Source organism: Podarcis filfolensis, assembly GCF_964270895.1.
Source record: "Podarcis filfolensis genome assembly, chromosome: 14".
Lineage (NCBI taxonomy): Eukaryota > Metazoa > Chordata > Lepidosauria > Squamata > Lacertidae > Podarcis > Podarcis filfolensis.
In genome coordinates, this window is record NC_139616.1 from 43941099 (window position 1) to 43955885 (window position 14787).

Here is a 14787-nt window from a genome sequence, read left to right on the forward strand (position 1 = left end):
TCCAGAGAGGGCCTGCTTAAAATGGCGGTCGCTTGAGCGCTGCTGCTGCTGGCACTAACAAAGCCCAGCCCCCTTGCTCCTCTAGGCAGGGCAGGGAGAAACCAGGAGGAGGGAGGGAGGAGGCGCTGCCACCGTTGCCAAGGGAGGGAGAGGGAAAGAACGTGCGCGCACTGGCGGTCCACGTGGTGATTCCTGGACCGTCCATGGGCTGGATCCAGAAGGCAATTGGGCCTGATCCAGAAGGCAGTCCCCGCTCTGTTCCATGCCAGTTTAGTGTGGCGTACGGGAGCTGAGTGGGCAGCGGGGGTCCATGGGCTGGTTAAACAACCCCCCATGGACCACTTGTGGCCCATGGACCTTAGGTTCCAACCCCTGGTTTAGAGCTTTCAAGGTCAGCACCAACACTTTGAATTGTGCTCGGAAATGTACTGGGAGCCAATGTAGGTCTTTCAACACCGGTGTTATGTGTTCTTGGTTCCCAGTAACCAAGCTGAAATGTCAACATTTCCAGCAAAAATCTGCTTTTCGTGCAGTAGTGGCTGCCAGCAGCTTTTTTTCCTTGGGGTGGTGTTTGTGCAAAAGCGCTTTGTTTAAACAGAGAAACAAACAAATGAGCAGATTCATCCCCATAGTCATCCTCTGCATAAATATCAAAAGCAAATGAGTGAAGTCATTGGCAAAGCCGAAACTTCTGTAGAGCTGGAGGAGACACAGGAAAGGAGCATCTCCCTTATACAGGAAGGCTTAAATATCTGCAGTGGGGAGACAGAAGAAAAGGAGGAACACCAGGGAGAAACTCATTAACTTCATCACAGCTGAAGCAAAGCAGAAAGCCAGAAGCGGGGCCAACATCTCAGCTGTGGAACTCATTGCTACAAGATGTTGCCATAGATCAGGGAACCTGAGGGCTGCATTCTGTCATGGGGAAACTTATGGGTGCTGGGCATGGCCAGAGACAAATGGAGGTCAGTAGATGAGACTCCAGCCATGTAAAAACCAGATAAGCTCACCCCCACCCTCTCCATCCGCTATCTTGGCAAGAAAGAGGCACATCCCAGCAAGGCAAAAGTGCTTAAGGAGAGCGTGGAGCAGAGTTGATGAGGGATATGGCTTTGGGAAAGTCCCAAGGGCCATATATCGAGGTTCTCCACTCCTGCCAATGACATCCCCAGAAAGGACTTTTAAGTGGTCTTGCTAAATCCATGCAGGGTATGTGTTCGGAAAAGGAGGGGGAATGTCACAGGGGAAATGGCTCCCTCTTCCCATACGGATGGTCCTGTCTTCAGCCCCAGGGACATTCAATTAAAATAAATTCAGGTTGGCACGAATGGGAAATCTCTCTCTCTGGCTTAGATTCTGAAAGATGCTGCTATAATATATATATATTAGAGAGCATTTATACCTTGCTCTTGAGTCAGAAGGAGCTCCCAGATGATGTTGTTGTTGTTTAGTCGTTTAGCCGTGTCCGACTCTTCATGACCCCATGGACCAGAGCACACCAGGCTCTTCCACTGCCTCCCGCAGTTTGGTCAAACTCATGTTGGTAGCTTCAAGAACACTGTCCAGCCATCTCGTCCTCTGTCATCCCCTTCTACTTGTGCCCTCCATCTTTCTCAGCATCAGGGTCTTTTCCAGGGAGCCTTCTGTTCTCTTGAGGTGGCCAAAGTATTGGAGCCTCAGCTTCAGGATCTGTCCTTCCAGTAAGCACTCAGGGCTGATTTCCTTCAGAATGGATAGTTTGATCTTCTTGTAGTCCATGGGACTCTCAAGAGTCTCCTCCAGCACCATAATTCGATGCTGCTATTATATATATATAGTCTAGACCAGGGTTTCCCAAACTTGGGTCTCCAACTGTTTTTTGGACTACACTTCCCATCATCCTTGACCGCAGGTCCTGCTACCTAGGGATGATGGGAGTTGTAGTCCCCAAACAGCTGGAGACCCAAGTTTGGGAAAACCCTGGTCTAAACAAACATGGCGCACAAGGAAAGGGGTCAAGGAGGAAAGAAGAGGTGGAGAAATCAAACTCAGGCAGCAATTATTAAAGCAGTTCTTATAATGACACAGCTGTCACAGTTCAGGGACCGGGAGGTGCCAGATGGAGATGGGCTTTTTGGGGGAAAGTGATGGAGTGAGTCTTCTGCTTCCCATTTCTCCCACTGAGATGGTCTGATGTAATGGCTGCCCCCAGTTGACAGCTGAGGGGAGAGGAGGCCAGATGCGGCTGGCCTGCCATGGGGCTCTTTATTAAAACAACTTTATTAGTTTACATATCCCAGCTTTCCACTACAGTGGTACCTTGGCTCCCAAACGCCTTGGTACTCAAACAACTTGGAACCCAAACACTGCAAACCCAGAAGTAAGTGTTTCAGTTGCAAACTTTTTTCAGAAGCTGAATGTGCTCCATTTTGAGTGTTACAATTTCGTTTTGAGTGTTACGCTGAGGTCTGTCTGTTTTTGTTATTTATTTTGCGTTTTTGTTTTTGTGGCTCTTTTTGTTTTGTTTTTGTGACTGTGCAGTTCAGCTACTGATTGATTGGTTGTGTGACTGCAGTACATTGTTTATTGCTTTCATTTTATGGATCAATGGTCTTGTTAGATAGTAAAAATCAGGTTAAATTGCTGTTTCAGGGGTTGTTTTCAAAAGTCTGGAACGGATTAATCCATTTTGCATTACTTTCTATGGGAAAGTGCGCCTTGGTTTTGGAATGCTTTGGTTTTGGAACAGACTTCCAGAACGGATTAAGTTTGAGAACCAAGGTACCACTGTATTAAATTAGCACTTAAGGTGGAGATCTGATGATGACGACGACAACAACAACAAAGCAATCCAATTGCTTTGCACAATTGAAACCATTTAGAACCTATGCAAGAGATACTATGGCAAGTAGTGAAAACTCCAGAGCCAATATTTAAAAGCACCCAAAGTTTCGCTTTTTTGCTTGCTTGCTTAACATTTGCCGACAGATTTGCTGGAAAAGTCCCGGGCCATCCGGCAAGCCCGAGATGAAAGGACCTTCCACATATTTTATTACCTGCTCGCTGGAGCCACGGAACAAATGAAGAGTAAGGCACTGGCAGTGACAGCTTCTGTTTCAAACCATCGGGGAGGGGCTGTATCTCAGTGGTAGAACTTCTCCTTTGCATGCAGAAGTTCCCAGCGGCATCCGTAAGCAAGACTGGGAAAAACTCCCTGCCTGGACCCCTGGAAAGCCTCTGCCAGTCAGTGCAGAAAATACTAAGCTGGGTGGAAGATTGGTTCTGACTTGGTGCAGGCAACAACTGATTAACGCACATCCAACTGATGTGAAACCGCACATTGCAGCAACCCAGAAGTGGCAGAGAAAGGGGGCAGGGTGAGGGCATAATGGGGCAGGGTGGGCTTTGGGGTGGGGCTACCTGGTTGGGAAAGGTTGGGCTAGAGGGCAGTGGCGTAGCGTGGGGGGTGCAGGGGGGGCTGGCCGCACCGGGCGCAACATCTGGGGGTTAGGGTTAGGGGGCGCAAATCCACGGGTTAGGGGGCGCAAATCCACAGGTTAGGGGGCGCAAATTACTTGCCTTGCCCCGGGTGCTGACAACCCACGCTACGCCACTGCTAGAGGGTGAATGTTACAGGAGCATATACCGTATTCTTCGCTCTATAAGACGCACCAGACCACAAGACGCACCTAGTTTGGGGGGGAGGAAACAAGAAAAAAAAATTCTGAATCCCAGAAGCCAGAACAGCAAGAGGGATCTGGCTTCTGGGATAGCCTCTTGCTGTTCTGGCTTCTGGGATAGCGGCTGGGATAGCTGGTCTAGCTTTGCGCAAAGCCTCCGCAGGGCACGGGGAGCCTTCATCCCTGTGCTCTGCGGAGGCTTCTGGGACAGCCCGCAAAGCCTCCGGAGGGCAGTGGGATGAAGGCACCCCGCTGCCCTGCGGAGGCTTTGCGCAGCTAACCCCGAAGCTAGAACAACGAGACGGAGCGCTGCGCAGTGCTCTGTCTCACTGTTCTGGCTTCTGGGACAGCCTGTGAAGCCTTCGCAGGGCAGCGGAGTGCCTTCATCCCCCTGCCCTGTGGAGGCTTTGCACAGCTAATCCAGAAGCTAGAACAGCGAGACGGAGCGCTGCACAGCCTTCCCTCTTGCTGTTCTGGCTTCTGGCTTAGCCGCGCAGCCTGCATTCGCTCCATAAGATGCACACACATCTCCCCTTACTTTTTAGAAGGGAAAAAGTGCGTCTTATAGAGCAAAAATATGGTATATGGCCAAAGGGACCGTGTTAGGTTCATTCATTTCAATGGCTCTACTCTGAGCAGGACCGAGTTGGCTGCAACCCTTCATCTCTGCATGTACTTCATGGGCTGCCTTTTGAGGTTATAACCCACACAAAGCCGCTTGCAGTATGACGGGGAGGGCATAAATTACATTAAAACGTGCAGAATTTGTTATAAGAGGCATAAAAGCCTGCAGTTTTCTTTTATAGCACTGGCTCGTCTCAATTCTGCTACTGTTCACTCTCTAGATGACCTGCTGCTCGAAGGTTTCAACAACTACACTTTCCTGTCTAATGGCTACGTGCCCATTCCCTCTCAGCAAGACGATGAGATGTTCCAGGAGACCCTGGAAGCGATGGGTATTATGGGCTTCAATGAGGAAGAGCAAGTTGGTAAGGAAGAAAGCAAAACGCAAATGTGCTCTATCCATTTCTTTTCTTTCTGTATCCCGAAAACAACAACAACCTGTCACCCAGTGCAGGATGGATATTTAAGTGAGTGGTGATGGATGTTTAAAACTATCCTGATTTAGTCTGGTGAACTGCATCTCTCTCTTTTTTTGATCTTGTATTTCATAGGAATAGTGGCATTTGGATCCAGGTTTTGCATGAAGGTATTTGAAAAGAGCCTCTCAGCAAAGCTGATATTGAGAGCGGTCCAGTTATACGCATTGAGCTTCCAGGCTTAAATTAGCTTTGCTGTAGGATTAGTTTCAGATACCTTGAAGCAAAATTGAAGAGAAAGGATTGTGATTTCCAACGTTAGGTTTGTAGTATTTATTTTTTACCTTCTCAAGCTTCCTCTGCACTTCTTCAATGGCTGAGAGCGTTTATTTTAGCAACTATTCTAGTAACTGTTGGGGGGATTTTTGTTCACCAGAATTATGCTTGCAATTTACTGCCTTCTCTATTATAACCACGTCCCTGTTTTCACCTGTGAAATGTTGGATGGTTTGTGGGTAGCGTGGAATTGGATGGTGTGTGCAATATGGGAGATTATTTTGTTAATGGAGGCCTAGATTAGGGAGGGGAAGAACCACCAACCCACAAATGGGTGGGGTCTGCAACTAGATTCCACAGAGCCTCTGGGTTTCTTCTTCCTGATTATCCGCTATTTAGAACAAAGGGGAAAGGGCACTGATGATGTATGAAGTGTGCAATGGCAGAGCCTTCTGCAGAAAGGCCTGTTGCAAGAAGCTGAAAGGAGAGGGGGAATTGCCTTGGCAGACATATGCTCCTTGCAAAAGCTGAAAACGTTTTAAGTAGTGATTTTAAAGATTTCTCCTGAAGAGGTGCTACTAGTCAGCCTAGACCTCGTCCTTTTTAGATATGGGACCCAGCTTTAACCCAGATCTGGAAACCGGCTTCTCTATATTTTACCATCTATTCGCTTGGTGATAGTCACAACCTAGCTCATATCAATGGGTTTCGACCCAAGGGAAGAGGACCAAAGACATACAGTGGTACCTCGGGTTACATATGCTTCAGGTTAAGAACTTTGCTTCAGGATGAGAACAGAAATCGTGCTCCGGTGGCGCGGCAGCAGCGGGAGGCCCCGTTAGCTAAAGTGGTGCTTCAGGTTAAGAACAGTTTCAGGTTAAGTACGGACCTCCGGAATGAATTAAGTACTTAACCCGAGGTACCACTGTAGTACCTTTTAGACATTGTTGAACTACAGTTCCTGCGAGCATGGCCAAAGGCCGGGGGGCAGGGATAGGATTTGTGGTCCAGTAACATCGGGAGGGCACCAGGTTGGCTATATCTGGCACAGAAAATACTGGGTTAGATCAGGGATGGGAAGTACGTGGCTTTCCAGATGTTGTCAGACACAACTCCCATCATCCCCATCTATCCACGATGCAGGCTGGGGTTGATGGTAGCTGAAGGTCAACAATATCTGGAGCAGTGTCATAGCAGGGGTTACCAGCACCCAGGGCCGTGTGGGAGGGAAACGGACAGAGTACACATGTGCATTAAACTGCCTAATGGCGTCTGCATCACCCAAGAGATCACAGCCACAGAGGTAAGAAAATAAGAGTTGTTCCATTGTCTGGAGAGGTCATTTCCTGGTTCGCATGGGGAAGCCATTTTCAATGGAGCCCAGAGACATAAGCACACAGCTGTATTGAGGCATCACTAGGCATTGAAAGTTTGTGCCTCGGGCAACCGCCCCTTCTCCCCCATGCTATGCCACTGGTCTAGATGACTACCCCATTCCCCATCCCTGTGCTAGATGGCCTGACCTGGTCGAGCTAAGGTAAAAGATAGAGGACCCCTGGACAGTTAAGTCCAGTCAAAGGCGACTATGGAGTTGCCGCGCTCATCTCACTTTTGGGCCGAGGGAGCCGCTGTTTGTCCACAGACAGTTTTCTGGGTCATGTGGCCAGCATGACTAAATCGCTACCGGCGCATGAAGGACTGTGACAAGTGCCAGAGCACACGAAACACCGTTTACCTTCGTGTCGCAGTGGTACTTATTTATCTACTTGCACTGGCGTGCTTTCGAACTGCTAGGTTGGCAGGAGCTGGGACAGAGCAACAGGAGCTCACCCCATCATGGGGATTCGAACCTCCGACCTTCCGATCAGCAAGCCCAAGAGGCTCAGTGGTTTAGACCACAGCGCCAAGCTTCAAATGCCTAGAACTCAGAAACTGTTTCCGTTACCACTCAGTCACATCAGAAACTTATGATCTGCATCTGTGCATTAGATTACATTACAGACTATTACTATTACAGACTATTGTATTTTAATATTTTGTTGGAAGCCACCCAGAGTGGCTGAGGAAACCCAGCCAGATGGGCGGGGTATAAATAATAAATTATTATTATTATTATTATTAGATTGCAAATGAGAAACTAATTCAATTGTCATTGATTTCTCATCTACCACTGATCATTTGCGCAGCTCTGATCAGTAACTTGTGCCGAATGAATGAGTATAGGACGCTGCCACAGAACATGTTGGACTGTTGACCCATCTAACTTGGTATTGTCTACACAGACTGGTAAGGGACGCGGGTGGCACTGTGGGTTAAACCACAGAGCCTAGGACTTGCCGATCAGAAGATCGGCAGTTCGAATCCCCGCGACGGGGTGAGCTCCCGTTGCTCTGTCCCTGCTCCTGCCAACCTAGCAGTTCGAAAGCACGTCAAAGTGCAAGTAGATAAATAGGTACTGCTCCGGCGGGAAGGTAAACGGCATTTCCATGCGCTGCTCTGGTTCACCAGAAGCGGCTTAGTCATGCTGGCCACATGACCCGGAAGCTGTACACCAGCTCCCTCGGCCAATAAAGAGAGATGAGTGCCGCAACCCCAGAGTTGGTCACGCCTGGACCTAATGGTCAGGGGTCCCTTTACCTTTACCTTTACACAGACTGGCAGATGATCTGCAGGGTTTGGGCCTCTCCCAGCCCTACCTGGATCATGTACGATCACCATCAATAATGAATTAGAATTGTTGTTGTTTTTTCAAAGGCAGTGTTTCTGCAGATTCAACACCGTTGATAAATTTTTCAGCACAGAGCAGTAGCTGGAAACCTGGGCTCTGAATGTTTGAGATGCAGCGAGGGAAAGATAAACTTTTTAAGCATTCCTGGACTTAAAACAGGACTCTGCACAAACTCAGCAGAAGGGATTTGAACTTCAGCCAGGAAGTACCAGACAGATGACCATTTAAAGCTAGGATTTAGGGGGCCTCCAAGCACTGACGTCCAAGCAGAGAGCTGCAAGGAGACTGGAACACTGGAGTTCGGATTGGGATTTATTTTTTTATTTTTGTAAATAAAGAGAGGTGGCAGCTGTGTTGAAAATGTTTTATGACTGGAAGGACACATCAGTCAGATGAATTGTTTGCAGTGGTTGTTTTCCAAATGCTCTTCCTCTTTTCTTTAAGGCTCTCTAACTGCATTTGGTGCCTAAGGGAACACAGTGTCTGTAGTTTTTCAGTCTGGTGACACCTACTGGCCCAGAAATTTTACTGCTGTCTGCAGTATCCTCCAGACAGATTTTAAAGTGTGTGTAACTGATCTTGAGATAAAAGATGCGAGAGTAAACAACTCAGAAATAAATTGTGGGCAGGGCGAACTCTGGGCTTAAGCTCAACAAATTTGGGGGTTGTCTAAAGAAAGTTCAACAACTTTTGGGGTGTCCTGGTTTTTACTTTCTGAAATAGAGGAACCCGAACATAAACTAATTTTACGTGTAAACATAGTATTATTAGTATTATTCTTAAGTATTTCTTCAGTTATATATCACCCTTTATCCAAAGATTCCAGGGTGGTGTGCAACATTATGAACATAATTTAGGCAGTATAATAATAAAAACATAATGCCCAGCATTTAACAGGCCATAGGGCTGTAACCTGGAATTCTGAGTATGAGAGAGATGCACCCAATTGTTTCTCGCTCATCTTTGGGACTTGGAAGCTTAGGGGTTCATCCTGGGTACGAAATGTAAAACAGACCTTTCCATCAGACTGTGGTGGGGCTAAAACTCTTTTCTGAGCCCCCTTGTTGATTGAGTGGAGTACGAATCTGTATATTATTATTCTTAAAGATGTCTCCTTTACATCCACGCAGCGATGCTGAGAGTCGTCTCATCCGTTCTCCAGCTTGGTAACATCGTCTTCAAGAAAGAGAGGAACACAGACCAAGCTTCAATGCCAGACAACACAGGTATGACAGAGGACTGTGCAGGATTCAGATTTCTGCCCTTGTTGTGAGTCCTGCCCCCCCCCCGCAAAAATGGACCATGTATACCTTACAAGCAGTCATGCACACCTGGCCAGTATCCAACAGCAGAAACGAAACTCTTCCTTTCTGACATCTCTTACTTGCGACTCAAATGGGGGGAAGACGCTGTATGAAATAGTGGGTGCACAAATCAGTCAGTTTTGGTTTCTCCATGTTTCCCACCTCCCCCCAGTCTTAAATTCCTTTCTCCACATTTCTGCAGCGGTTTTGGTGTTTGGTGTTTGTTTTTGGTGTTTTGGTGTTTGTTTTTAAAGAACCCTCCTGAAAATTCACCAGCATTTGGGTGAGTAGTTTCCCTAACAAACACATTTTTGTATGGAGTTTTGACTGACCTATACATTTTCACAAACAGGTTTTCCGAATATAATGCATTTTGGTATGTTGTTTTCACCAATATGTGCATTTTTTTTGTACACGTTTGTTGGAGGGGACTGCTTTGCAAAATTCAGGGCACGGCGGATTTTGAAGGATAGTGGTGTTTCTGTCCCCACGTTGGTTCGAAAAGTGCAACTTAGGTTGCTTCTTGTTCAAATGCAACCAAAATTGAATTTCTCCATGCAACCCTAGTATAAAACAACATTTCAATTCTCTTCTGAGAGCCAGTGTGGTGTAGTGGTTAAGAGCGGGAGACTTGTAATCTGGTGAACCAGGTTCGCTTCCCCGCTCCTCCACATGCAGCTGCTGGGTGACCTTGGGCAAGTCACACTTCTTTGAAGTCTCTCAGCCTCACTCACCTCACAGAGTGTTTGTTGTGGGGGAGGAAGGGAAAGGAGAATGTTAGCCGCTTTGAGACTCCTTCGGGTAGTGATAAAGTGGGATATCAAATCCAAACTCTTCTTCTTCTTCTGTTCCAGCTGCACAAAAAGTGTGCCACCTTATGGGTATCAATGTGACAGATTTCACCCGGTCAATACTCACCCCAAGAATCAAGGTTGGCCGAGATGTTGTTCAGAAAGCTCAGACCAAGGAACAGGTAATGATGGCATTCTTTCCCTTGTTTCCTCAGTTCTGGTCCTGGTCTTCAAAAGATCCATCACCCAGACAATGGGAATTTCCCCAAGCCCAGACACCAATGATTGCCACGCAGTAAAAGCTGGCTGTGGCTCCTTCATTGATTTCGGTCTTGCTTCCGTTTAACTTTTTCTACAGGCTGATTTTGCAATAGAGGCCTTAGCCAAAGCAACGTATGAACGCCTCTTCCTTTGGATTCTGAGCCGGGTGAACAAAGCCCTGGACAAGACCAAGAGACAAGGAGCATCCTTCCTGGGAATCCTCGACATTGCTGGGTTTGAGATTTTTGAGGTATGCCCCCTTTATTCAGCCCAAGGTAACTGGAGCAGCTGACCTCAGTCAAGGCCAGCTCATCTTCTTGTGTTCCGTGGTCAGTGCCGGATTTACATATAAGCTAAACAAGCTATAGCTTAGGGCCCCACTCTCTTGGGCCCCCCCAAAAAATGTAAAGGAAAAAAAACCTGGATGTACATTTCCAAAATATAACATAAAAAACAAATAAAATAAAACCTACATACAGCAACAGTGATTTGTGTTGTGTAGGCTCCTGTGATGTAAGTAATGGTCCCTGCCTGCTAGCCTGCTCCCTAAATTATCACTGGTTTGCTCATTTCTGTATATAGGGTGCCTACATTCTGCATGCACTGGTTGCATGGCCACATGTGCAAATGGCTTTAGATACCTATTAGGGCCACAAATTACCATATAGCATTGTTGTTGTTTAGTCGTGTCCGACTCTTCGTGACCCCCTGGACCAGAGCACGCCAGGCACTCCTGTCTTCCACTGCCTCCCACAGTTTGGTCAAACTCATGCTGGTGTCCAACCATCTCGTCCTCTGTCGTCCCCTTCTCCTTGTGCCCTCAATCTTTCCCATCATCAGGGTCTTTTCCAGGGAGTCTTCTCTTCTCATGAGGTGGCCAAAGTATTGGAGCCTCAGCTTCAGGATCTGTCCTTCCAGTGAGCACTCAGGGCTGATTTCCTTCAGAATGGATAGGTTTGATCTTCTTGCAGTCCATGGGACTCTCAAGAGTCTCCTCCAGCACCAGAATTCAAAAGCATATATAGCATATATTCAATACAAAAAACAGCAACAGTTTGTTGTTGACAAAGGATAGCTGGACATATAAAGGGCCCCATTACCTTCAGTTGCTTAGGGCCTCATCAAACCTAAATCAGGCCCTGTCCATGGTCCAAGGCATTTTGCTGCCTGAGGTGAAGGGCATGGTGCATTGTCCCTAGTTCCCTGTACAGAAGCCAACTGGACTGGAGCTGAATCTTGTTTGATGCTGGTCCAATGGGGCAGCATCCTCTGGAGCAGATGATGATGGTGGGCTTCACTCAGAGGGGGCAGGCAGACCGGTCGGCACACGCTGCTCTGCCCTCCAACACGTCACTGCCATCCTCCAGCAACTCTGAGGCACCGGCCTCACTCTGCTTAATGATAGGGCTGGTCCTGTCCATACTGTTTGTAGGTTTATAAGCTTGTCGGTTTTATAAACTTTATGAACTTGTAGGTTTATAAAGAGACAAGTAGTCCTCGTTTATTGGGGTTTAATTGCCCCAATTGTTTTGGTCTTACCTTGATTTAAGAAGATTAACCCTGTACATGGCTGCTGCTTCACCCCTGCTTTCTTTCTCCCACCCCTGCCCCCTGCAGGTCAATTCCTTTGAGCAGCTGTGCATCAATTACACCAATGAGAAGCTCCAGCAGCTCTTCAACCACACAATGTTCATCCTTGAGCAAGAAGAGTACCAGAGGGAAGGCATCGAGTGGAACTTCATTGATTTTGGACTGGACCTGCAGCCCTGCATTGAGCTGATCGAAAGACCAGTAAGATTGCTTTGTCTAGAACATCTGGTTGACCATTCACCCATTCCAACCATCTTCACAGAGCCAGTGTGGTGTAGTGGTTAAGAGTGGTGGACTCGTAATCTGGTGAACCGGGTTCACTTCCCCGCTCCTCCACACGCATCTGCTGGGTGACCTTGGGCGAGTCACACTTCTCTGAAGTCTCTCAGCCTCACTCACCTCACAGAGTGTTTGTTGTGGGGGAGGAAGGGAAAGGAGGTTGTGAGCCACTTTGAGACTCCTTAGGGTAGCGATAAAGCGGGATATCAAATCCAAACTCTTCAGAATTTCTTACAATCTGGTCAGGCTTCTGGTCAGATCTAAATTAAATTAAATTAAATTAAATTAAGCAATTCATTAAATTTAAACTATTGCATCAAGTGTGACTTGCTAAATTTCTCAGTATTAAATTCTGACTTCTTATTTTTAACACACACACATACAAAATGTATATCCCACCTTTCCCTCAAGGTGCTTAAGGTGGGATACAAGGTTCTTCCCCTCTCCCCATTTTGTCCTCACAACAGCCCTTTGAGGTAGGTTGGGCTAAGGAACAGTGCTGCTCTCCAGGCACTATTCCACCCCTCTAACCACTACACCACACTGACACCTTAGCATTGTATCACAGAGGATTGGCTTCCTTGGGTATAATCCATCAATTGATCAATGGAAGCGTTTGGCAACCAGAGGCTAATTTTAATCAGTTATGGCAAATTTTCCAGAGTCATCTGTTTGGCAGTGGTGAGAACAGAATGCTGGACTAGATGGGCCTTTCACCTGACTCAGGAGGGCTGCTCTTAATTTCCTACGTTAATTTTTATCTCTGTGGCTGTGGTTTAACAGAACACGAGTTTAAAGAGCAGCGCAGGGCTGTTTGCAAAAGGACTTTGTAACAGCCCTATGCTGCTCTTTGAACCTCTAAAACTGGAGTTTCTAGGCCCAGTGTGGGCCTGTTTGAAAGCTCTTTTGCAAACAACCCTACCTGCTCTTTAACCATCCTAAAACCAGCTGGTTTAGGAGGTTCAAAGAGCAGTGCAGGACTGTTTGCAAAAGGGCTTTCAAACAGCCCTGCGTTGCACTTTGAGGTCTCAACAATCGGGGCTTCAAAGCGCAGCATCACCTGATATCAATGATAGATGGTAACCCTGCCCACCTGTCAAATTTGACCTGCTAGGGCTTAAGGAAACAGTGATCTGTCGTCCCACCCCCCCAAGACTCCCCACTATTCCTCTAAACAAATGAACACCATTTTCTTTCCAGCTATTTACCAAATGGACACAGGCACGACAGTAAATTTCAGCAGTCAACGCCCCGTATGTTGGAAAGGTCTCTTCCGAGAGGTGATCTGATGACGTTCTGTTCTCTTCCATTTCAGAATAACCCCCCTGGTGTCCTGGCCTTGCTGGATGAGGAGTGCTGGTTCCCCAAGGCCACGGACACCTCCTTTGTGGAGAAGCTGGGTAACGAACAAGGCAACCACCCCAAGTTCCAAAAGCAGAAGCAACTCAAGGATAAAACAGAGTTCTCTATCATTCATTACGCAGGAAAGGTAAGGAGCAGGACAGGGGCATCCGAATAGACGGAAATTGCGTCTGCACATGTCCACGGCGCCAGAAATCACTTCTGCACATGCTCAGATGCCAAAAATCGTGCCTGCGCAGAAGCGATTTCTGGTGTCTGAGCATGTGCAGAAGCGATTTCCAGAGAGTCCCTGCACCACGCTGTGCTGGTTTAGCACAGCGCGTGGGACTCGATGAGTGGGTGGCTCGGTTCGGGGGTGGCTCATGGGCCGGTTAAGCGACCCTCATGGGCCGCTTCTGGCCCATGGGCCTTAGGTGGCTGACCTCTGAGGTAGACTCACAAAGGGAGGACTGGGGGAAGCATCAAATTTTACGCCTTTATTTATATTACCCACATCTGCCCCTGCTGGAAGTTGCCAAGTGACAACTTGCAGTGACTCACACATGCTGGGTTTTTGTTTTTCCTGGAAGGTTAACTACAACGCCACCGCCTGGCTGACCAAGAACATGGATCCCTTGAACGACAACGTGACGTCCTTACTGAACCAGTCTTCCGAGAAGTTTGTGGCAGATCTCTGGAAAGATGGTAAGGACATGAAGCATGCAACAACGTCCATTGAGCATAGCCCCTTCTTCACGCCAAGCAGCTCCTCTGCCCCTGAGGCTTCCTCTAAAGGCTGAATGTATAGTCTCGGCTTTTTTTCAGTGGACCGCATCGTGGGGCTGGACCAGATGGCCAAGATGACGGAGAGTTCCCTCCCGAGCGCTTCCAAGACGAAGAAGGGCATGTTCCGGACGGTTGGGCAGCTGTACAAGGAGCAGCTGACGAAGCTCATGACCACCTTGAGGAACACCAGCCCCAACTTTGTCCGCTGCATCATCCCGAATCACGAAAAAAGGGTCAGTATTCTGCTGGCACCGAGAGTGAGCACATCCACTCCTTTTCCAAGTACAGTGGTACCTCGGTTTTCGAACGTACAGTGGTACCTTGGTACTCAAATGGCTTGGCTCCTGAACAAATCAGCTCCCGAACACCACAAACCCAGGAGTGTTCTGGTTTGCAACATTTTTTGGAAGCTGAACATCTGACATGGCTTCCATTTGAGTGCAGAAAGCTCCTGCAGCCAATCAGAAGCCGTGCCTTGGTTTTCGAGCGGTTTCAGGTGTCCTGGAACGGATTGAGTTCGAGAACCAAGACACCACTGTAATCCGTTCCGGAAGACCATTGGAGTTCTGAAATGTTCGAGAACTGAAAACTCAATTGCCAACAGCTGGGCCTCAGGATCTTGCACTCAGCAGAAGCCGCATGGCATGTTCGACTACTGAGGTGTGTACGAAAACCAAAGCATTTACTTATGGCGTTCAAAAACCGAAATGTTCGTCAACGGAGATTCGAAAA

General features: G+C 47.6%; 1 protein-coding gene across 8 annotated transcripts in view; it reads left to right on the forward strand.

Moving 5' to 3' along the window:
• Positions 1-14787, forward strand: part of LOC310749103 (myosin-11) — a 1537435-nt gene that overhangs the window by 40952 nt on the left and 1481696 nt on the right. For all 8 annotated transcript variants that reach the window (XR_014541487.1, XR_014541488.1, XM_083585558.1 and 5 more), the window contains 9 exons: positions 2968-3066; positions 4505-4648; positions 8834-8929; positions 9862-9980; positions 10157-10309; positions 11677-11850; positions 13244-13417; positions 13860-13974; positions 14095-14288. Coding sequence is in view for 6 of the 8 variants with exons in the window: in XM_083585558.1 (XP_083441684.1) it covers positions 2968-3066; positions 4505-4648; positions 8834-8929; positions 9862-9980; positions 10157-10309; positions 11677-11850; positions 13244-13417; positions 13860-13974; positions 14095-14288 (1268 nt within the window). In the remaining 2 variants the exon portion in view is untranslated. The remainder of the gene's footprint in view (positions 1-2967; positions 3067-4504; positions 4649-8833; positions 8930-9861; positions 9981-10156; positions 10310-11676; positions 11851-13243; positions 13418-13859; positions 13975-14094; positions 14289-14787) is intronic.